The 24,649-nt window shown below is 45.9% G+C and overlaps 1 protein-coding gene across 2 annotated transcripts; it reads left to right on the top strand.

Moving 5' to 3' along the window:
- Positions 1-5,622: 5,622 nt before the first annotated feature.
- On the top strand, positions 5,623-12,752 carry Gja8 (gap junction protein, alpha 8). Of its 2 annotated transcripts, XM_087621007.1 has the most exons (2): positions 5,623-5,803; positions 10,618-12,752. In XM_087621007.1, the coding sequence occupies exon 2, from the start codon at positions 10,628-10,630 to the stop codon at positions 11,948-11,950; it is 1,323 nt and encodes a 440-aa protein (XP_087477133.1). In that variant the 5' UTR covers positions 5,623-5,803; positions 10,618-10,627; the 3' UTR covers positions 11,951-12,752.
- Positions 12,753-24,649: the final 11,897 nt, after the last annotated feature.

Genomic DNA, 24,649 nt, shown 5'->3' with positions numbered 1-24,649 from the left:
GCTATTGTCACCTGAGCCAACTCTGTCCAAGGCAATGATGAGGTAGCTGAGAGAGCCCAAGACTTTGAATCTGAGATAAAGCTGTGCGCCAGACCCAGCTATGGCCTGGGTCCCGCCTGTGTTACATGCTCAGCACAAGGACAGGAAGTGTGTCCCCCTTCTGCCTAAGCAGATTGGGAAAGATAACTTTGTTAGCAGAAGGCTGGACTGAGGGGCCGTGCTCTATAGAATTGGCACCGTCCACTCTCATGCATGAACTGTTCGGTTCAATAGAGGGCCCCGCCTTGCCCTGACGACTGTCTGCACTGAAAATCCTCTCTAGGGTGAAAGTGCCCCCTACTCCCCCTGCATCCCTCAGGGACCACGAGCCCTTGAAGTTCAGCCAAATGGTCTGATAACGAAGAATCTGACTTATGACCAAATAAGCCAGGGAGAAAGGACACAGAGGGCATAGCTCGAAGCCTGCTCCTCTCCAGGCAGCGGAGAGAAAAAGCAAACATTGATTCCCACGGCTGCGGTGAAGCAAAGAACCCTTGCTGTCCCTCTAGAGGTACCCCAACCATCCTGACCTTCTTCCTAGCAACCGCAATGGTAGCAGTTACCATTTCTCAAGTGATGCTTGGCGGGCACTGACTCAGTTGTACAGTTTTATTTAATAACTGCAACGGTGAGGCCAGCCCCGTTCCCCTCACCCGGAGGGAAGAAGGTCAGGCAGTTGGCTGGTACTGAGCTGAGACCACTCACTCCAGATCTTCACCTGTACCAGTTTTCGGCAGAATGGCAGGCAGGTCCAGGGTTGAGCACACACGGGTTTTTTTTGTTTGTTTGTTTTTTGATTTTTTGGTTTAGGTTTTTTGGTTTTTTGCTTTTGTTGTTGTTTTGTTTTCTTTTTCTTTTCTTTTTAAACCTTTCCTGCTACCATGTCTCCTTGAACAACTGTGGGATGTGTGTGCAAGGCCTCTTCACGCACTTCATGTACTGTGTAGGCATCACACCACAGACTGTGCCTCATGCACCTCTACATTTTCAGCCAAGCGGCTGCTTAACAAACTCTGTGGTAGAAAGAAATGGCTTAGCCCTTGCTGGACATGGTGTGGTGTCTCATTTCTTGATGGGGATGGGGGTTTGGAGCATATGCCAGTAAGCAACTATGCATAGATTTAAAAAAAAAAAAACAGGAAATTAAAAAAAATTATACTTCTCAACACTTTCCCCTTGCCACTCTGCTTCAGGCCCTCAAAGCTCTTTGTGTGTAAGAGCCTTCATGCTAAACTGCCCATGCCCTCGTGGACCCAAATCACCTTGTCAACTACATCTTTCCGAGCACTACCCTCCCCCACCAGCCCCACCCCCAAGTCTCACTCAGCCTCATGGGTGGGTCTTCAAAGGACACATATATGAGTGCTCAAACACTACTCACTAAGTCACGAAGAAATTTTTGGGAAGTGATCCAATTTGTGCACGGCCTTGTGTGGTGTTTCTCAGGGCTTCACACCCCCTTGCGCACTGCAGAAGCTGAGAGATTGTTCATCTTCTATTCCCAGTCTCCAAAGGGACAGACTGAGAGCAGCTCCTCTGGACCCCTACATCTTTCTGCTACCTGCTCCTGCCAACGGAACTTTGTTACTGAAGTGACTTAAGTTGAAATTTACCTTTAAATTTAGATTATTTCTGGCGTTTCAAGATTCAGAGATCAAATAATGCCAAGGGTCGTGACTCACACATTCTATCCCAGCATTCAGCAGGCAGAGGTAATCAGACGGGTCTCTGTGAGTTAGAAGACTTGTGGTCTTCCTAGGGAGCTGCTCCCAGCCAGCCAAGGCTTAACAGTGACATCCTGTCTCAAAAGAGAAGAAAAGAAAAGACGCACACAAAGCAATTCAACCTCCATGAGAAGATTTTTCACTTCCCACTGAAGGAACTACAAGACCAGTTCTGGTTTCTGGTTGGAACAAACACCTCCTTTCTCTGAAAGGAGATTTTTTTGAAGGGATTTTTTTAGATGCAAATAGAACTGACAACAAAATTTCCTTATCCAGGAGTGGTAGTACACAGGTAGTACACGGGGATGCTGAGACAAAAGGATCTAAAGTTCCAGACCAGCCTGGGTTACTTACATAGCAAGCAAGACCTCTTCTCAAAGGAACAGAAAAAACAACAAAAAATAAATAAATAAGATAAAAACCATCAAGTAATTGGACCTTGTTAGTAGAGTGTTCTGTGTCAACCAAGCAAATAAACAAAGAAGGTGTCTATCTAAAAGCAAACCAGACAGTGACTTTAATCATAGCGCTCAGGAGTTCAAGGCAGTAAGACTGTTAGAAGTTCAAGGTCAGCATGGACAATGTACTGGGTTCCAGGCAACCTTGGCTACAGAAAAGACATGTGTTAAAGAAAAGAATAGGAAGGGGAAGGGAGGGGAGAGGAAGGGAAGGGAGGTAGGAGGGAAGAGAGAAAAAGAGAGAGGAGGAAAGGGAGGTACATCCCAAACCTATGAGATGTGATCAGTCATTTGTCTCTCTCTCTGTCTGTACCCAAACACACCCTTCACAAATGTCCTCTCAGAAAATGGCACTTTATACCACCTACCACATTAGCCCAGGTCATATGGTTACCCCTGTATGGGGGAGATCATTTTGAAGACAAGTTGTGGGTTCTAGAATTTCTTTGAGAAAACAAAGCTGCAGGGGTGACCATGTAAGCAACCATTCTCAAAAGGATCGCCTTCCTCCCTCCCACTCTGCTTTGTCATCTTGTTGAGATCCAGCGAACAGTCTCGACCACCTCTTGTCCATGGGAGGATTTCCGGGAGAGGCACTGTCCAAGTGTGTGCAGACCTCAGAACCTGAAGTCCAGAAGAAATCAGAGTGTAAAAAAGGTCGTGGGTTACTGAAAATTGGATGAAAGTGACCTGGTGACTCACACAGTTGATAGCAATCTCCTTCACACAGCCATCGTTAAAGTGAAATGTGTTCATGGCTACAGAAAACAGGAGGAACCGCAGAACCGGAAGGGAGGCAGAGAGCAAGCACTCGGCTTTTAGGACGCCTGCTTCACCCTTGATTTGTGTTTAATTGAGTAAACGTGTATCGTTATTTCCTGAAAGATTCCAAATACCAACCATTTCCTCCGTTATTTCCAGGAGTAAATTCATGGAATAAAATATCCCAAATTTTGGTTACAAACAATGGTGTGTGCCTGTAATCCCAGCTGCTTGGGAGGCTGAGGCAGGAGAACTGCACATTTGAGGCCAGCCTGGACAATCTAGGTCAACTATGTCTCAAAACAAACAAACAAAAAATAAATAAATAAAAACCAGAAAATTAAACGAAACAAAACACAACAACCACAAAGTGAGACAGCCCCATGGTTAAAAGCGCACACTGCTCTTGCTTGCAGAGGATTCAAAATTCACTCCCAACACCCATGCCAGGCGGCTCACAACAGCCTACAACTCCAACTCCAGAGACTCCTGCGCCCTCTTCTGGACTCCACAGGCACCTTGTGCTCACACGTACCTACACACACACACACACACACACACACACACACACACACACACACACACACACACACACCATTAAAAAGAAAATGAATTGTTTTAAATCTTTCATTGGAAAACATGATCAAAACAGCCACTTTTACAGCTGTGTAAAGTCCCAGACAGGGGAAAGGTATGGATCTCAGACAACGCATCTGTGCCCTCCTAGGTGGCCTCCCAATGTTGTTCTTTATGGGGCCACAGTGATACACCATCTAAGAGCCTCCTGGTGATTAAAACATCATGCCACCATTTACAGAAAGTGCATAACCCTGCATGATGTCTCCACTCAACCGCAGCTCCTCAAAGATACATTGTAACCGTGAGAAATGATACATTGTAACCATGAGAAATGATACAAGATTGGCAAATGATACCCAAGTTCTTTAGGGTCCAAAGCTTACTTTTTTATTTATTAAATTTGTTTTAAGACAATTACACACACGTACACAATACATACTGACCATTCTCATCCCTACCTCCCCACCATCTTCTCCCACACCCTTCCACCCCACAAATCTCTCCCTTCTACTTGTTACTAATCCTTTTGTTTTGTGACCCGCTGAGATGAACCAGGGCTGTCCATATGGCCATGAGTTTGGTGCACCCGTTAGAGCCTGGTGGGCTCAGCAGAGATTACACAACAGAGAGACGGGTCCCTCTTCTATCAGAATCTATCAGTAGCCAATAGCTCGGGGTTAAGTAAGGGATAGAACTCCATAGCTCCTCCTCCTTCCTTGACTGACAGTTGATAGGGAGAGTCTTATGAGGGCCAATGCAAGCAGCTACAGTTGCTGAGAGTTTAATAATGACAGCAGTTGTATTGAGTCTAAAGAAAGGCGATTTATAGCCCTTTGCTGTCTCTTCCGGTCCTCTCTTTTTCATTGTTCGATGAGCCTTAGAAGGGGAGGTATATTTGTCTTGTTTAGGCTGGGCCGACAACAGTTGCTTCTTCTCAGCATCTTGGGATACCCTGGGTCTCTGCATCCACCAGTTTACAGGGAGAGGCTCCGCTAGACCAGCTTTTGTCTATGGGTAGAAGCCTAGATATTTAGACGTCAGTTTGCTGCTTGTCAATTTACTTAAATATCAGTAATAAGCTCTTCACTGGGGCTGGCAGTCTCCCTAGACCTCATTTTAGCTCAGCTTAAAGTATCAGGAATGGACTGTTCCCCACCACCATCACTACCACCACACTCCAATCAGGTTATCCCCAGCGCAGTGAAGCCACTGTGAGGGCCTGGTTTGCCCAGCAGGTTGAACTTTCATTTCATAGGATTCAGAGGTGGGCAAGACCAGCTGTGGCCTTCCTCCTACAGCATCCTGCTTGGCACCCCTGTGTGCTTTGATGGATAGCCAACATGGAAGGAATTCTAGCTCAGTGCACATGTGCTCTCTCCCTCTCTTACAACCAATGGTGTCTTCTGTAGTGTGAATGTAGGCTCTCGTTCAAGTGGGCAGCTGAGAGCAATAGCAAGGGCCAGTGTTATTTGGGGGTGGGCACTTCTGGGCTTTCCTTGACCCACCTGGGGCATGTGTCTCACACCTTGGGCATGTATCTCACACCTGGGGCATGGATCTCACACCTGGGACATGGATCTCACACCTGGGGCTGAGAACTATATTCAGCACTCCACTGTTTCTAGGACTAGAGTCATAGGGAAGCTGTATACTAAGGTGTTGAGTCAGTGGAGGATGAAATGTTACCCTTTGAAGGGAACCAATCATTCTTATACAGTCTGACTTGAAGCACAAGGTCACACATGGGTCACATCTTACTCTCCCTACTTCACCAAGAGTCTCCAAGTTGAAGGCTTCAAGGCCTGGGAAAATACCCCTACACACCTGCCCTCTGCATGAAGCCAACAATTTCCTGTCATAGAGGACCCGTCTGTAACTGAGAGACACGTTTGGAGCCTGCAGAAGTCCTACTAAGCTTTCCCACGTCAGCTTCCCACCCCCACCCCTCCCCCAGTGCCCAGCACAGCTCTCCCATTCTCTCGCTCCCATTGTTTTCCAAACATCCCTCCCTTCATAAAAGCCGTCTGGCTGGGAGCTTAAAATATTGCTGGACAGTAAAACCTCCCCATCAGGACCGATCCAGTCATATCTGCTCAGTCGTGCAGCACATTAGGGGCGGGGTAGAGAAGTGGGAGGTGGGCTTTTAGGTGGCAAAGGAAAGACACCAAAGTTGCCATTTTACTGCTGAGCACCAAGAGAGAAAGACAGCACCAGTTTCTCCGTGGGACAGTACTCAGACCGGCAAGTTTTCCTTGGGTGACCTTAGACTATAGCCTTCCCTTCACTTCTTTCCAAGAAGATCATAGCTCCCCACTAGAAACATAGCTTCTTCCTCTGAGACAAAAAAGTTCTCACCAAGGTCTGTTATTGGGCTGAGATAAATGCACTTCAAGTTCAACCTTGAAAATCCTCTCCCAGTTCATCTAAGAGTTTGCAGAGGTTTGGAAGGGAGAGTGCTAGGATACATTGAGGGAGAATAGAGTTGTTCAGACTCCAGCTCTTGACTTCTTCAGGTCTTTATGTTTTCGGAAGGAATGACCTCACAGCCAGGAATCCAGGGGGACAAGAACGAGCATCTGAGTTACCAGGGGGGTTTTAGGTTTTTTTTAGTTTTATTTGTTTGATTTTTCCTACTCACAACTCCGAGATGGGAGGGAAGGTCAGGATTGTTGGGTGCTGTGGGTGGAAGGGAAGCCACTTGCTTGGGGTTTACAATGTTAAAGCAGTTAATTCATGGAACACAGGAATGAGCTGTGCCCTCCCTGGGGCAGGTTCTTGTCTATCGGCAAGAGCTGCTGCCTAGTAGCTCCACACACAAGGGTGGAGGCTCACACACAAGGGTGGAGGCTCACACACTTCCCAGAGTGGTGGGTGACCCACCAATGCTTCGAGAAACCTGTGAGCAGTGGTGTTTACATGGATGTGAGCCTCTTCAAACCCAGGACAGGCCACACTGCCCTAGAGTTCCCTTGCAATTTGGAGTGGGGAAGACTACGGCTCACATCTGAGCTGCCCCCACTAGCCAGGACACTTTAGGGAATTCATCTAACCTCTCTGCTTGTTCCTCCCTGGCCATGGTGTAAATAGTTCTCCATTCTCTGAGTCTCAAACTGTAGATCTGTCCATTTTATCTCAAGGCAAAGTTTTGTCAGCCTGTGACAAAAATACAACTGTAATGATGGGGACCAGGAGGTGGGTGGCTTTCTCACCAAGTTAAATGCGTTCGGTTTCAAGACTTGGCTTTATTCTAAGATTGTGGCTCTCTTTAAATTTTGGGATCTTAAAGATGTGCCTCCCTCCCTTAATCATTGAGGATGAAATCAGATTAAAGACATTAGTGATCTGAAACATGTCTTACTTTTTCAAATAAGGAGTTGGCAGCTGTGTGCTGTCGTTTTTTGTTTTGTTTTTGTTTTTGTGCTTGTGGTGTTTAGGAATCTGAGCTCTCAATATGAGAGCCACTCGTCCAGCTCATGGCTTGTCGTGACGGGAGACACATCAGTGTACATCACTGTTGGGAAAGCTGTGGCTGCTCGACTTAAGTTGTGCTTCAATTATCTCCTCTACCCACAATTCCTGAGTAGGAAGTTTCCAGGAATATATTGAGGTCCTGGGGCTGAGGCTTGACAATAAACCTGTTTATTTTCCATCTGTATTAGATTGGTTCTCTCCATTTTCACAAGCAAAATCTAACAGAGAACGACAGAAGTGAATGCTTCTTCTGACTTAGCTTTCTCCATACTCCAGCTTGCTCCTGTGACCCCCTGGTTACAACCAGGGCTGGGGATGTAACTCAGCTGTACAGCACTTGCCTGGCATGTTTAGTTCGATCTTTATTAATGGAGGGGGGGGAAAAATTTCAAACACATAAAACTTTAAGAAGGAGGGGCGGTGGCTGGAGAGATGATTCAGTAGTAAGAACACTTGCTGCTCTCCCAGAGGACCTGGCTTTAATTCCCAGCACACACTTGGGAGCTCACAATCATGTAGATTCAGTCCCAGGGGATCTGACTTCTGGACTCTGCAGACACCGGTGGGGTACCGTCATACACACAGAAAAAACACCTCTACATAAGTGAATTTCTTTTTCCTTTTTCAAATAATTTCTTTAAATTTAAAAGGAGGAAGGCAGCAAGAGAGGTCAGCAGGTCAGATAAAGGATCCTGCCACCAAGCCTGTGACCTGAGTGTATGATACCAGAAATCCCCATGGTCGAAGAGAACTCACCTGTGTCTTCTGCCCCACACCTGGTCCTATTGCTCTCTTGCTGAGAACTCCCAATACGGACTACTCTGAATGTTCCTAATTTTGTTGGATATTTTCTCTAACACATGTTCATATAAATTATCAATCAATTGAGATTAATTACCCGGGTAATTATACTATCCAACTTACTGGATTGTTATCTTTACACTGTACAGACTTTTTTTTTCTATATTGATGACTGTGAAAACTCAGGATTTTTGCTAGGCCTGCACACTATCCCCTGAGAGCATTGGCTACATGTAAACAAGTGCCTGGATATTATAATTTACTTAATGATGACACTGTTTTATGACTTACGTGCTTCTTTGTCAAGAGTTTGCCACTGAAATAGTCAAGTAGGTTGAGATGAATGATTAAGCACCAAGCAAATCCCACATGTAAAACTTAAACATGTTTCTCTTTTGTATATTTTTCTAGTATAATTCTTTTTAATATCTAAGCATGTTCGTTAGTGTTTTATCAAAATAACTTTCAATTATCTGGAAAAAACCTCACTCCCAAAAGTTCTCTGACCTCTACCCATGCCACACATATACACTAAATAAATCTAAAGCATATTTTAATGCCCTAACACCTCCCCCAGCATCTCTAAATCCTCTCCTCTTGACAGCAGATGTGGCCTGTTTCGCTGCTGTGCTAGGAGAAAGGTTTTACACTAACTTACAGTTGCCTGTAACTTGGCACAAAACTCTTAGTAGACATAAGAAAGAAGTCAAAGCCCCAGAACAATCCTGTGGGTTACCAAGGAAAGGCTCTGCTCTGACTCTCATTTAGAAATGACTGGCGTGGCTGCCAGTAAGGTCCTGGGCCAGGCCTGCGTGTCATGACACTGTGTGTTAGGAGTCTCTGGTCTACACATTTATGTTCAGGATGTTTCCCAAAATAAGCACCATCTGGCCCAGTGCGGGAAGGCTGGGTTTGTCTTTGTGTTTGACTCAAGAGAGCTGGTTTGGAGCGTCCTACCTTGCCTTTTCCTTTCCTTTTTCCTCCCCCCACCCCACTCCTGGTTTGCATATCCTTGCAAGCTCTCTTTTTTATTCTAAATTTAATGAACTCGATTATTTTTTATGAGTTCTTATTCTTACTGCTGCTATGTAGGAAGAATCCTGGGTGGGGGTGGGGGGATCCCTGAATTTTGGTGATAATTGTCTTTCCTCGGGCGCTGAGAGTTGCAGATCTTAAAACCATTTCTCTTGGCCCCATCCCCAGGCATCTATGGAGGTCCCAAACTATGGTGTGCTTTGATCTACATTGTGATGGCTCATGGAAGATAAAGCCAAAGTGACCCTAGAATGCCCTGCTCTGAGATAGTCAGATTAAGAACATGGCAATACTACACTGTCAAATTAGAACGCACTAAAGCTAGAGTTGAACTATTTGATAAGAAATGGGCCTCCCTGGCTCTGTCTCGTGTGTGGGGTTGATAATTAGATTGACCACCCAATTGTGATGGTTCCCATTTATTTCTGGATGGAGGCCAGAAGAAACCCAGAGAAGGGCTCTCCAACATGAACCATTGCCTTGCTCTAAGGGCAGGCATGAGAGAGTTCCACTGCTCCAGAGATAGTCAGCGTGGAGGGACAACTGACCTAAAGTGATGTGGGAGGGTTTGTCTTTATCATAGTCCTGAAGGAGTGGCCCAGTTTGTATCCCCCAATCAACTCAGTCCTCCTCTCGTCTGCCCCTGCTCTGCTAAAGACATCGTATAGTATTGTGTCTAATAGTATTTCCCCTGCAGAACAAATTTCTGGCTGTATTTAAACAACCACCTGTAACAAACCCTGCAGCCTATTCATTCTGTGGAACACTGAGCATGTCCTACAGGCTTCCTGTAAGGCAGTCCCCTCCTGAAGCACTTGCTCTGCTCTTGGGATTTAAAGGGGTAATAATAAAAATATACTGCCCCCAATTTGTAAAACTATTAAGAGGAGTTTCCACCTCTCAACCTCAGGAAAAGAAAGCATAAATTGGGACTGCAGAAGTCAGAGAAACGTGCAGCCCACATCGCAGGCAGTAGTTCTTAACGGTTTGAGAAGTCAACCTTTGGGATCGGGTAGGGAACTGCTAGCGTTTAGCTGTCTGATCTTAGACCGTCCGTTTAGCATCAAAAGCCCCTGTTTTCTCACACGATGAAAGCAAGTTGGAAACAAACAAACATGTCTGTGTGCAGGAATTGGCTATGCAGCGGTAAATGCGACAGGCAGGACCCCACCATCAGATCGTGTAAGACCTAAGAGGACTGTAAAGCAGCCTCAAAGGTCTGTCCATGATGGGTGCCCAATAAGTGCACATTCTCGTCCAGCTCTTTCCATGCATGTGACCAGTGTGTAACCTGAAACAGTCCAAAGCAAGGCAGCCATTTACAATTTCACTCCCATAAGAGCGTCGCTAGGAGCCAGTTACCCATAGTATGCGGGATCGCTTGCCCTCAGCATTACGATTCATGAATCTTCCGTCAACGTATGGTCTTGATTTAAATTCATGTTACCCGTACCGTATCCACAGTGAATAAATAATAAATAATAAATTCTAGGAGTTTTACAGATACTGATTCATGGATCTTTTCAAACAAAGGAGAACAGACGTCATTAGTAACTCTATTTTATAGGTTAGTATTAAACACACTTCAAGACCCCTTCCATCCTCGGCACAGACGAGGCACTCGATGGAGACTGTTGGGTACTATGATTGTCCCACTAGTTTGGAAAGGAAGGTCACTCCAAGAGCTCGGGAAGAGGTCATCTCGGAGTTGCACTGTGGCCAATTAGGTTTTGCTTTCTGCTTCCCAGGTGGTGAGCAATGGGCGACTGGAGTTTCCTGGGAAACATCTTGGAAGAGGTGAATGAACATTCCACCGTCATCGGCAGAGTTTGGCTCACGGTGCTTTTCATCTTCCGCATCCTCATCCTTGGCACCGCAGCCGAGTTTGTGTGGGGCGATGAGCAATCTGATTTTGTATGCAACACCCAGCAGCCAGGTTGTGAGAACGTCTGCTATGATGAGGCCTTTCCCATCTCGCACATCCGCCTCTGGGTCCTGCAGATCATCTTCGTCTCCACTCCATCGCTGATGTACGTGGGGCACGCGGTACACCACGTTCGCATGGAGGAGAAGCGAAAGGACCGTGAGGCTGAGGAGCTCTGTCAGCAGTCTCGCAGCAACGGGGGTGAGAGGGTACCAATCGCCCCAGACCAGGCCAGCATCAGGAAGAGCAGCAGCAGTAGCAAAGGCACCAAGAAGTTCCGGCTGGAGGGCACACTGCTAAGGACCTATGTCTGCCACATCATCTTCAAGACCCTCTTTGAGGTGGGCTTCATCGTGGGCCATTACTTCCTGTATGGTTTCCGCATCCTGCCCCTCTATCGCTGCAGCCGGTGGCCCTGCCCCAATGTGGTGGACTGCTTTGTGTCCCGGCCTACTGAGAAAACCATCTTCATCCTCTTCATGTTGTCCGTTGCTTTTGTGTCCCTCTTCCTCAACATCATGGAGATGAGCCACCTGGGCATGAAGGGAATCCGGTCTGCCTTCAAGAGGCCTGCAGAGCAACCACTGGGGGAGATTGCCGAGAAGTCCCTCCACTCCATTGCAGTTTCCTCCATCCAGAAAGCCAAGGGCTACCAGCTCCTAGAAGAAGAGAAGATCGTTTCACACTATTTCCCTTTGACGGAGGTTGGAATGGTGGAGACCAGCCCCCTGTCAGCCAAGCCTTTTAGTCAGTTTGAGGAGAAGATCGGCACAGGACCCCTGGCAGATATGTCACGGGGTTACCAAGAAACCCTGCCTTCTTATGCTCAGGTGGGGGCCCAGGAAGTGGAGCGGGAAGAGCAGCCCGTAGAGGAGGCTGTGGAACCGGAATTGGGAGAGAAGAAGCAAGAAGCAGAGAAGGTGGCCCCGGAAGGGCAGGAGACGGTTGCAGTGCCAGACGGGGAGAAAGTAGAGACCCCTGGGGTAGGGAAGGATGATGAGAAAGAAGAGCTGCAAGCTGAAAAGGTAACCAAGCAAGGGCTGTCTGCAGAGAAAGCGCCCACACTCTGTCCAGAGCTGACAACCGATGACAACCGGCCCTTGAGCAGGCTGAGCAAAGCCAGCAGCAGGGCCAGGTCTGATGATCTCACCATATGACACGGTACAGAAGAAAGATACCCCACCTCCAGCTAATACAGACCAAGATAAACCCGGCTGGTGCCAATATACCTTGAGTCTTCTGTGTCCCTTGGGTCACTCCCACCCCGGGTTGGATAGATGCTGTTCTAGAACAATGCACGCTGTCCAACTAGGGGACTGCCTTTCCCATGTGTAGGGCCTGTCAAGGTAAACCCACTGTCCTAGTGAAGTTCTTAGTTTCATATGCCTGCCCTGGTCTTCTATGCCAACTGCTATTGGGAAGGTGGGGGGACGGGGCTTGGCTTCCTCCTCCATTCTCCACGGAAACCCATCAGGTCAGAATCACGATTACCTCATAGCCTTTTACTAGTCTTCTCTCGTGCTCACTGACAGTGAGATTCTGTACCCCAGCACTTCCCAAGCAGAAGCCACCTATCCCACATGAGATGTCTCAAACTCAAAAGCCTACAGGGCCCAGGCAGTTGATTTAAATAGCAAACGTTGCCCTGCTCTAGTACGATAGATAGGGAGAGATAAGGCGGTGAAAGTTGGAGAGCGGGACAGTAGCTGGCCACTTCCAGGCGGTGGTTTCCTTGATGCCTGGACGTCTGTTGTTTGTTTGTTTTTGTTTCGTTGTTGTTTTATGAGAAACCAGAAATTCAAAATATAATTGAAATTTTAGCAACTTGATTTTAAATACAATATGGGGACCAAATGCAATGTATCCAAATTTAACCTGTGTGGTAGTAAGTTGCAATATCAGTTTACATTAATGAGCCCAGATTTGCTAAAGAATTGGTCTCACTTTTTTTTTTTACAGTCTTGGCCTTTGTTTTTTTTTTTTTTTTTTTTTTTTTTTTTTTTTTTTTGTGGTTTCCCAACTGCATTTTACCACTTTGAAATGTTTTAAGTCATCAGTCCAGAGATGCCCAGAATTCTTGCTGACCCGTTCTGTTGGGTCACCCTGCCCCCGGTTTAAAGCAATCGAACCTTTGTATCAGAAAGAATTCTGCCCTGAGCACAGTAAGAGGAAGCAAGTGAGCTATCAGACATCTCCCTGTGAAATGAAAAGGCTTTAGGCTTTCAAGCCCCATTGCGGTTTTCTTCCCTGAAGCAACAAAAATCCTTTTTAAAAATTCTCTTCTTCCAACATCAGCATTCAACCTAAAGTCTGCATCTCCTTTCACCAGGGCTGGGAGCTGGACCAGTTCCAAACTGGAAGATGTCTGCCCACAGGCCTGTCCTGAGGGAGGCAGCTCTCAAGCTTTGCTCAGGTAGAATGGACACCAAAAAGCTACCAGCGGAGAAGTGACAGGGGGAGAAAGCATCTTACTCTATTACCTACTCACTGGATGCTCAGGCAGTATCCAGTCCAAACTTTATCCCTAAAAGAGAGAGACTAAAGGGGCCTCTCATAGGCCTCGTCCCCTATACTCGTTCTACAAACCCACTTCATTGAGGCCATCAGGGGAAGAATGTCAAGTATATATGTACATTTCACACAGGGAACAATTTCACTCAGTCAATTGATTTTTAGAACAGATGGTATATAGATAGATAAATGATAGTTGGATGGATGGATGGATGGATGGATGGATGGATGGATGGATGGATGGATAAGTAGGTTAGTAGGTAGGTAGGTAGCTAGGGAGGGAGGGAGGTAGATGGATGGATGGATAGATAGATAGATAGATAGATAGATAGATAGATAGATAGATAGATAGATAGACAGATGTTAGATAATATGGATAAAATCAGGTGATCATGACCTTGATACCTAGCTATCTGATTTTTTAAAGAATAAGCCAGAGATAACAAGCTTTCTGTCCAGCCCAGGAGAGCCGTGAATGCAGCCCAACACAAAATCATAAAGTACAGCCTTAGTTTGGGTTGGTATTGCTATGATGAAACACCATGATCAAACGGCAAGCTAGACAGGGAAGGGTTTATTCGGCTTACACTTCCACACAGTCATCCATCACTGAAGGAAACCAGGACAGGATCTTAAACAGAGCAGAAACCAGGAGGCAGGAGCTGATGCAGAAGCCATAGAGGGGAGCTACTTACTGGTTTGTTCCTCATGGCTTTGTTCAGCCTGCTTGCTTATAGACCCCAGGGCTACCAGCCCAGGAATAACACCACCTACAATGGGCTGGGCCCTTCCACATCAATCACTAATTAAGAAAATGCCCTACAGGCTTGCCTACAGGCAGACCTAAGAAGGCATTTTCTCAATTGAGGATCCCTCCTCTCTGATGACTCTAGCTTGTGTCAACTTGACATAAAACTGTCCAGCACACTCACTTAAAATATAAGGTTTCTTTTGTGACTTTTTATGTGCTTGAAATGCATGGTTCTCGAGTGTGCACCCTGTAGAGGATGGGATCCCGATGTCAAGAGTCTGAACATACATAAACCCTTTGCCTCTTGGACCGTGTACCAAGGATGCATAGGGAGTGAAGAAACTAAGTTAACAGGACAGAGACTTGAACAGGGGACCAAGGGACCCAGCAAAATTGCCCTTTCACGGGCTCCACTCCCTGCCAGCACCCTCTCAAAGTGGGAAAGTCCTTTTCAACCCTCTGGCTACCACCTTCATTTTAACATATTTATTTGTTCTTGGATAAGCCTTCAAAAAATGATTCCTCCCTCTGAAGGTTACTGTTCTCATTGCCTGGTGCCACATTCTCAGCCAAAACAGTTTCAAAGATAAATTCCCCGAAAGGTTTGGTTTATCTCTTTTGTAACTATGCCTAGGAAATCTATAGTTAAAAGAAAAGGACTAACTATATATGTATCTAAAAAACAAAGTAACAAACTTTCAGTAGAGGAATGTGTCTGGTAATAGACAGTTAAATGGAAGGAAGCACTCACCTGCTCAACACTGAACTTTCTGCTCACTGCTGGAGTCTTACCCCTACCAGGCAATAACATCCAGGCGCAGACCCTGTCCTGTACCGTGAGAACAGTAACCAAATCCCAAGCCTGAGAACCCAGAGTGTTCTTGACCCCCACAGGCATCCCTCTCACCCTATAGCTTTGCTTCCCATTTAAAAAAGAAACTTCTTTCTCAAGGTCTTGAGTTCGATCCCGGTATCTGGACTAAGACCAAATTTAAAAAAAAGAGAAAAGAAAAAATCAAATCCTGTTTTAAGGTGACATTGCCAGTGGTGTTTGGAAGCAGTTTCAGAGCTGTGAGGGAGGGTTGCTGGCCTCCATGTCTTGCTTGGATGCCAGCGAGTTATTCCCTTACGTGAAGCAGTGTCTGGCTTCCCTGCCCACACCTGCTCAGGGGCCCACATAACCTGCCATTTCCCTTTTGTCCTTCCCAACAGAAAGGAGTCTAGTTGGAAGAAACAGACATAGGCACCAACAATAGGGATCTTCTTCCTACTTCCGCCAGTTAGTGGCTATGTTATCATTGCCTGTTATCCTCTCCATACCTCCGTGGCACCACCACCTCCCGGGTTAGTAAGGACTGACGAGTTGGCTGCCACACTGGAAGCCTGCTTTGTGGCACCAATTCCTGAGAGGTTCCTCAGACAGCAGTAAGACAGGGTAGAGAACAGGTAGGTGGCTGCCATCTTCCTCAGAAAAGACTCATCAAAATCTTGATTCCATATAATGACCAGGGACAGGTAGGCTATTACTTAAGTGATTGTTAGGCACTTCCTCTTCTTCAGCTGTCCCACAGCTCCTGTTAGGTCCCTAAATAATGCCCAGCTTGTTAAACTGTGAGACTGGGAAACCGTGGGACCATGGATAAAATGAGGGGATGGTCCTGAAGGCCTACACACAAGAACATCTTTAATCATATGAGACTCTGTTGCAAGTGATGCTAATGGGCTCATCTTACCAGAGCTCATGTACAAAGAAGGAAGGATATGCCAACCTCTGAAGCTGACTTGAGGCAGAAGAAAGAGGAAGAAGAGGGAAAGAGGAAGAGAGAAAAAGAGGCTGAAACCCCAGGGAAGGCCAAAGGAGAGACTAGTGCAGATCACCGCTCTTCAGTTCCTGAGGGGGCGAAGGGCACATGAGGGGTAAGAATGAGCCAAGAACCCAACAGCAGCTCTTATACCACTCCATCCTCCTCCTGTCTTCTTCCTCTGACTCCAAACTAGACCTCTGTGTATGTCACTCATAAACAATTGCCCAGCCAAAGCTAGCACAGTCTAGGTAAAAAGTGTGGGAGGATAGGTTGGCTGGAAAACTCCTCAGAGTATAAATGTGTTCTGTAAGATGTAGCATGTGCCTAGAAATTATGACAGAAGACACAGGGAGGTTCCCCTAACTTGAAATTATTGTAGTATAACTAATTATGTCTTTGGGGGAAGGGAGGAGGTAGAGGAAAAGTAATTCCAGATATACCAGTAAGGTAAGAAGACAACACAGCTGCCACTGCTTTTGACACTGCTGCTCCCAGAGACGGGGGAGAAGTTGCCATTCAACTCTGGCAGTGGCCACCATGTGGAGGGGGGACAGACTAGAGTCTCTATTCTTACTGCCTTCTGGAAGTTTCCAGGGCAGAACACAGATTCTAGAAGAATTCAGAAATGTGCCTGGAGAGAAAAGGAAATAGCTCCTTTGCCTTCTCTGTGCACCCTCTTTGCCATCTGTGAAACATAAGTAAAATAGCTAAAGAGATGCGTTCAAAGTTAACTTCACTGAGAAACCCCTCACGAGCGAGCGGCAACCTGGGCTGGTGGTATTTTTCATTCTGTATTTTTCCAATCCTCCCCACTCTTGTGTCAGAACTAATAACTACGTGTTAGATTGTTAACAGAACAAATAAAACTAACTTGACTTTTAATCTTTGTTTTTCTCTTGACCTATCAATTGAGTCAAAAGACTGCCTCAGTTTCTGATTCTTATTCTTTTGGAGTTAGGGGTCCCAGGAAAGGGAGGGAGAGTTGTATGCTAGTAAATGTTTAACAATTCTCTCTGAGATAAAGCAGCCCTAGCTTGCAGGTTTTTCTTACTTGCTTTGTATAAATTCGTCCACCATTATCCATTCTGAGCTACCAATGTGATGTCACCGGCAGAGTTAGGAGATGTCCAGTAGCACAGCATCAAGTTTACCTACCACCCAATGCATATGCAATGAACGATGGATATAAGTGACCTTGGGGCTATGGTTTGAATGTCCCCAACAGTCCATGTAATAGGAGGCTTGGTCCCCAAAGCAGCTGGTGGAACCTTTAAGAGGTAGGGACTAGGGGTTGGGGATTTAGCTCAGCGGTAGAGCACTTGCCTAGCAAGCGCAAGGTCCTGGGTTCGGTCCCCAGCTCCGAAAAAAAAGAAAAAAAAAGAGGTAGGGACTAGTCAAAGGTCCTTAGCTTACTAGTGACATGAGGTCTTTCTCACACAACTCCCTCATGGTTCTAATGTGACCTCCTGATAGCTCTTCCATGAGAATGGCTACATAAGGATTGATTGTGGCCCTCCTAGACATCTCTGTTTCCTAGCGTGAGACATGACTGCTCACCGTAAGTCTTTACTGTCTGCCATCTACCATAGAGCCCTCACCAGAGTTGAGCTGACACAAGTGCTTTGCCATTAGACCTCCCAAACTGAATAGTGCTACTTTTCATTTCTTATCATTCATTCATTCATGCATGCATGCATTCACTTTACATCCCAATTGAAGCCAACCCCTCTTCCTAGTCCCCACTCACTGAACCCCTCCTCCAGTACCTCTCCCCTACACCTGTGAGACAGGAGGAGGTCCCCTCCACCCCCCAATATCAACCCACCCTGGCACAACAAGTCACTGCAGGACTAGGCACATCCTCTCCCACTGAGGCCAAACAAGGCAGCCCAGCAGGGGAAGAGGCAGACAATGGAGTCAGGGTAAGCCCCCACTCCAGTTGTTTGGGGACCCGCACAAAGGCCAAGCTATTGATCTGCTACATTTAGCACAGCTTTTCTTTCCTCAAAGCCTGGGTCCAGTATTTGTTACAGTGATAAAAAGCTGACTCGTGTGCTAAAAATGAATAGCATACTGGGAAATGCTAAGCTTTGAGTACACGTCACCTTCTGCTCCATGTTTATGCAACGTTTATACAATGTAGTTGTGAACGAACTGAAGAACTGGCTTACAAACTCCTTAAAAACTCAGCAAGTGACTTGCTCAACAGACCCAGGATGCTTCTAGGTGAACCAAGGGAGAATATGACTCAGGCAGAGCAGACACTCCCGGTCAGAGATTTATTTGCTCAGGACGTTTCCTCTCCTACTCTAGCAGACCTCGGGGGAAAACCAAAGGGCACGCCTGGTTGGCCCACGGAAAGAAGTAAAAGAAGAGCATGTACTCTCGTGTTCGCCCGTGAGATACATTGGTTTGTTAAGATGAAAACAAATTATACTCAGGTTAAATTAGTCATAAGCTTCCGCCTAGGATTCATCATGTCTCCTCTCCTCCCAAAACTCTTTAGTAATTCTGCATTCCCTACCATGATCGACAAAGCCCTTTATGGCTTGGGCCTCCTCACTTTAGAAAATGTCTCTTTTTACCTGCCCAAACCCCCTTCTTAGACAACAGCTCAGTTTATCCATAGGAAACATCCTCCTGCAGTTGGATTGTAGACTTGGTGGATTCTTTTTTTTCCTCCTTTGTTGTATGTGTATGGGTGTTTCGCCTGCATGTGCATCTGCACTGTGTGCATACAAGTGCCTGAGGAGGGCAGAAGAGGTCATCGGATCCCCTGGGAACGAGAGCCTCCATGTGGTGCTGAGAACCTAACAGGTTCTCTAGAAGAGGAACCAGTGCTATTGAGTGCTGAGCCGTCTCTCTAGCCTCTCTTGGATTCTTAGTTGGTCTCCTTGGTGGAGGACAGCTTTTGGGGTCCACTGGGTCAATCAGGCACAGGCCCTAGAATGTCACTTGTATGTGGAATAACAGAAACTAAAAATTGGTTGGAATTTATTCATGATGGCACAAGCCCTTGAACATCTAGACCTCCAGGAAATACTTCATTCTTTTCTCAGACTATGGTTCTTTCAATTTGTGGAGCTGTCCCTGAAGTTGTCATCAACATCATTTTCATTGTCATCTCTCCTCCTCGTCTGCTTCCTCCTCTTCCTCCTCCTCCCTCTCTTCCCTCTCCTCCCCCTCCTCCTCTTCCTCTCCCTCCCTCTCCTCCTCCTCCTCTTCCTCCTCCTCCCTCTCTTCCTCTCCTCCTCCTCTACCTCTTCCTCCTCCTCCCTCTCCTCCCTCTCCTCTTCCTCTTACTCTTCCTCTTCTTCCTCCTCCTTCCTCTCTTCCTTCTCCTTCTCATCTGTCTCCATCTCCTCCTCCTTCTCTTTTTTCTTTACATTTAACATAGCCCCAGATCACTTCCATTTCTTGCCTACAACAATCCTACATGAATGTACCACCTTGAAGCCTCATCTCCCACATCTCTGTATACATTTGCCTTAGTCTGATGGAACTAACCCTAACCCTAACCCTAACCAACCCTAACCCTAACCCTAACCCTAACCCTAACCCTAACCCTAACCCTAACCCTAACCAACCCTAACCCTAACCCTAACCCTAACCAACCCTAAACCTAACCCTAACCCTAACCCTAACCCTAACTCATCTCCCACATCTCTGTATACATTTGCCTTAGTCTGATGGAACTAACCCTAACCCTAACTCTAAGCAACCCTAACCCTAACCCTAACCCTAACCAAGCCTAACCCTAACCCTAACCAACCCTAACCCTAACCCTAACCCTAACCCTAACCCTAACCCTAACCCTAACCAACCCTAACCCTAACCCTAACCCTAACCAAGCCTAACCCTAACCCTAACCCTAACCCTAACCCTAACCCTAACCAACCCTAACCCTAACCCTAACCCTAACCCTATACATTTGCCTTAGTCTGATGGAACTAACCCTAAACCTAACCCTAACCAACCCTAACCCTAACCCTAACCCTAACCAAGCCTAACCCTAACCCTAACCAACCCTAACCCTAACCCTAACCCTAACCCGAACCCTAACCCTAACCAACCCTAACCCTAACCCTAACCCTAACCAAGCCTAACCCTAACACTAACCCTAACCCTAACCCTAACCAACCCTAACCCTAACCCTAACCAACCCTAACCCTAACCCTAACCCTAACCCTAACCCTAACCCTAAGAAACCCTAACCCTAACCCTAACCCTAACCCTAACCCTAACCCTAACCCTAACCAACCCTAACCCTAACCCTAACCCTAACCAAGCCTAACCCTAACCCTAACCAACCCTAAACCTAACCCTAACCCTAACCCTAACCCTAACCCTAACCCTAACCAAGCCTAACCCTAACCCTAACCAACCCTAACCCTAACCCTAACCCTAACCCTAACCCTAACCCTAACCCTAACCAACCCTAACCCTAACCCTAACCAACCCTAACCCTAACCCTAACCCTAACCCTAACCCTAACCCTAACCCTAACCAACCCTAACCCTAACCCTAAACCTAACCAACCCTAACCCTAACCCTAACCCTAACCAACCCTAACCCTAACCCTAACCCTAACCCTAACCAACCCTAACCCTAACCCTAACCCTAACCAACCCTAACCCTAACCCTAACCCTAACCCTAACCCTAACCCTAACCCTAACCCTAACCCTAACCAACCCTAACCCTAACCAACCCTAACCCTAACCCTAACCCTAACCCTAACCCTAACCCTAACCCTAACCAACCCTAACCCTAACCCTAACCCTAACCAAGCCTAACCCTAACCCTAACCCTAACCCTAACCCTAACCCTAACCCTAACCAACCCTAACCCTAACCCTAACCAACCCTAACCCTAACCCTAACCCTAACCCTAACCCTAACCAACCCTAACCCTAACCCTAACCCTAACCAACCCTAACCCTAACCCTAACCCTAACCAACCCTAACCCTAACCCTAACCCTAACCCTAACCAACCCTAACCCTAACCCTAACCCTAACCCTAACCCTAACCCTAACCCTAACCAACCCTAACCCTAACCAACCCTAACCCTAACCCTAACCCTAACCCTAACCCTAACCCTAACCCTAACCCTAACCAACCCTAACCCTAACCCTAACCCTAACCCTAACCCTCCTCCTCTTCCTCTCCCTCCCTCTCCTCCTCCTCCTCTTCCTCCTCCTCCCTCTCTTCCTCTCCTCCTCCTCTTCCTCTTCCTCCTCCTCCCTCTCCTCCCTCTCCTCTTCCTCTTACTCTTCCTCTTCTTCCTCCTCCTTCCTCTCTTCCTTCTCCTTCTCATCTGTCTCCATCTCCTCCTCCTTCTCTTTTTTCTTTACATTTAACATAGCCCCAGATCACTTCCATTTCTTGCCTACAACAATCCTACATGAATGTACCACCTTGAAGCCTCATCTCCCACATCTCTGTATACATTTGCCTTAGTCTGATGGAACTAACCCTAACCCTAACCCTAACCAACCCTAACCCTAACCCTAACCCTAACCCTAACCCTAACCCTAACCCTAACCCTAACCAACCCTAACCCTAACCCTAACCCTAACCCTAACCAAACCTAACCCTAACCCTAACCCTAACCCTAACCAACCCTAACCCTAACCCTAACCCTAACCCTAACCCTAACCAACCCTAACCCTAACCCTAACCAACCCTAACCCTAACCCTAACCCTAACCAACCCTAACCCTAACCCTAACCCTAACCAACCCTAACCCTAACCCTAACCCTAACCCTAACCCTAACCCTAACCAACCCTAACCCTAACCCTAACCCTAACCCTAACCCTAACCCTAACCAACCTTAACCCTAACCCTACATGGTTTCAGATCTGTGTCTTGTTTATGAAATCTCACAAATTCTAAGATAAAGTTTGCTGCTACTTGCTTTTCAGACCCCTGATACCCATGAACCCTTCTGGTTTTGTTTGTTTGTTTGTTTGTTTTTTACTTTTCAGAATGTTTTATTGGGGCTGGAGAGATGGCTCAGTGGGTAAAGGCACTTGCCATCAAGGCTAAGGACCTGCATTTGATCTCCAGGACACACGTGGTAGAGGAACAGGTTGTCCTCTGACCTCTACAAGCATGCATGCCATGGTATGTGCATGTGCCCACACACACACACACACACACACACACACACACACACACACACACAGAGAGAGAGAGAGAGAGAGAGAGAGAGAGAGAGAGAGAGAGAGAGAGAGAATATACATCCACATTTAATAAATACGTGTCAATTTTTAAAAATTGTTTTAATTTACTGGGGCAAGCATTTTATCTTACATATCACTGCATATTCATACTTGAAACATAGTTACTTTTGATGAAGAATTGAATCAACTTTGAATACCACACAGGTCAGGAATGAGCTAACTGGCCAAGCTCTCCACAGCAACAGAGCAGGTTAGCACTAGCTAAGGATATGTCTGAGAAAGTGGTTCCCTAAAGGTCCCAAGTTTTCAGGCTTGCAAGAAAGCAGGTTTCCTTTGTCATAAATAAATATACATTTCTGAGTGTCCTCACAGAAGCCTTGGCGGTCACATACTGAAGAATGAAGCCATCATGGTAAAGATTCTGTCATCAAGGTAACTTTGGAAGCCACCTTAGGGAGATATCTTTGTACAACTGGAGATGAGAGGGCTCTCTGTCTACAAACCTCCGTAGCTGAACTTCTGGACTTTGCCTAAAACAAATACTAACCCTTTCTTGTATAAATCCACTGAGATGTCGAGATTTATGTTACTGTACTGATCATGATTTGTTTGCAGAGACTGATACAATGAGGTTAAGTAAGTCTGTAACAATAACAACAACAACAAAAAAAAAAAACCAGTGTTTGCTCTAGTGAGTAGTAAAGGAACAAAACTCAAGGCTATGTAATAGATCCCCAGATAATTCCACACAAATGTGCACTAAAAATATTGCTCGTGGTGGCATATATTATATATTACTATATAATAATCACTCTAAAATATAGTGGCTTGAATGAGTCTTAAGGGTCAGATCTGGAGCAACCCAGAGATGTCTCATGAGGTTACAATCCAGTATTGACCAGACCTGGGGTTCTCAAAGACTTGACTGATACAGTGGAATCCCCTCACTCAAGTGGCTACCTGGAAAGTATGTTGATGCTGGCAAATTGGTTCCCTCCACTCGGGCTCTCCATGAGGTGACTGATTACCCCAGAGCAAGTGACCCAAAAGATCAAGGAGGGATCCCCAACATCTTTTGTGAAGATCCTAGCCTCTGAAGTCATATACCATCTCCTGTGCCATGTTCTATTGGCCATTTCCTTCAGACTGCTCCAAATACTGGGAGAGAATAAACTAGAAATAACAGGATTAGTTACCAGGAAAACAGAAAATATCTGCATGACTTCTTCATGATGATATTACATTGTAAGATCTAATGGGATGTCTCGAGGACACTGAGAATGAAAATAGAACTCAAGAACTCCGAATAGGTAAAATTTCCCTCAGGACTCAATGCAATTAGAAGGTACTCTCTGGCCAGGAAGATGGCTCAGTGGGTAAAGGCATTTGCCACCAAGTTTGATAACCTAAGTTCAAACCCCAGGCCAACATGGGGGAAGGACACAACTGATTCCTGCCAGTTGTCCTCTGACTGCCACAGGCACACATGACACTAACACACAGGTGGGCACATACAAAACGAATGAACAAATGAATTTAAGGAATAAGCACGCAAACAAAAGGCACTCTCAACTGTACAAAATAATAAAATAACTGTAAAGCCATCTCCAAAGGAAAAATTTTATTTCATTATTTACTCAGGCTAAAAGATAAAGGAAATGTGAAAACATTCACAGAGGCCAAGTGTGCAAGAAGCCATTGATAATTTAAGCATAGGATGAATCAAATGTAATCATTGTAAGTATAGTTACAAGCTATAACTTGTATATTGTTTTGTTTTGTTTTGTTTTTTGTTTTGTTTTGTTTTGTTTTGTTTTGTTTTTTGAGATAGGGTTTCTTGTGGATCCCTGCTGTCCTGGCCTTCCTCTGCCTCTTGAGTGCCGGGATTAAAGGTGTGTTCCACCACTGCCCAGCTTACATTTTAATTCTTAATACATAGTTTTTAAAGGTTTAAAGTCCTCGATTATATGAACTTAGGAACCGTGACTGGGGGGATTAATGGGAAGGACAAACATGAGAAAGCAGAAGGGCCCCGTCTCCTTCTCACAACAGCTTGATTCTGTTAGCACAGAGAAAACATGGGATTAGCTCTGCTACTTTAAAGCAAATACTGTGCTTTCTAATGGTCTAAGGAGAAATGAAAATCAAGACACAAAGTCTGAACTCCAAATACACAAAAGACACAAAATAATAGGCCAGGATCATAAGAACAAAACAAAGGCTAATCTTCACTGATATAAAGACAATATGAATCATTTACACTTAAAAAATGGCATCAAATTAGGAAGCCTTTAGAAATATGAACAAGAAAGCAGTAGTTCTGAGAGACTTGACCACACTCCCTCAGTCCTGGGCAACTGGTAGAGGACAAAACCACAGAAAACCTGAATGCAATTTACAGATTTGAATTAATGAAAATGTCGTGAAATGTTAAGTCGACGTTTTCTTAAGTCTTGGACTTTCAGACCAAGCCACAAAATTTAAGGAAGTTGATCCTCCACAGCTACATCAAGAGCCAAACCAGGCATGAATGGTTGAGATTTGCTTTGCTTCGCTAAGTGGCCCTTGAATAGTCTGGGAACTCAGCCTGCCAATCACTCCAGG

The sequence above is a fragment of the Rattus norvegicus genome, chromosome 2, assembly GCF_021556685.1.
Source record: "Rattus norvegicus strain SHRSP/BbbUtx chromosome 2, alternate assembly SHRSP_T2T, whole genome shotgun sequence".
Classification (NCBI taxonomy): domain Eukaryota; kingdom Metazoa; phylum Chordata; class Mammalia; order Rodentia; family Muridae; genus Rattus; species Rattus norvegicus.
The sequence above is the reverse complement of the archived record's forward strand: the minus strand, read 5'-3'. Positions and strand labels throughout refer to the sequence as shown.

Bases quoted from the DNA above. Each gene is read 5' to 3' on its own strand.
- Gja8 (XM_087621007.1), top strand. From the start codon at position 10,628: ATGGGCGACTGGAGTTTCCTGGGAAACATCTTGGAAGAGGTGAATGAA.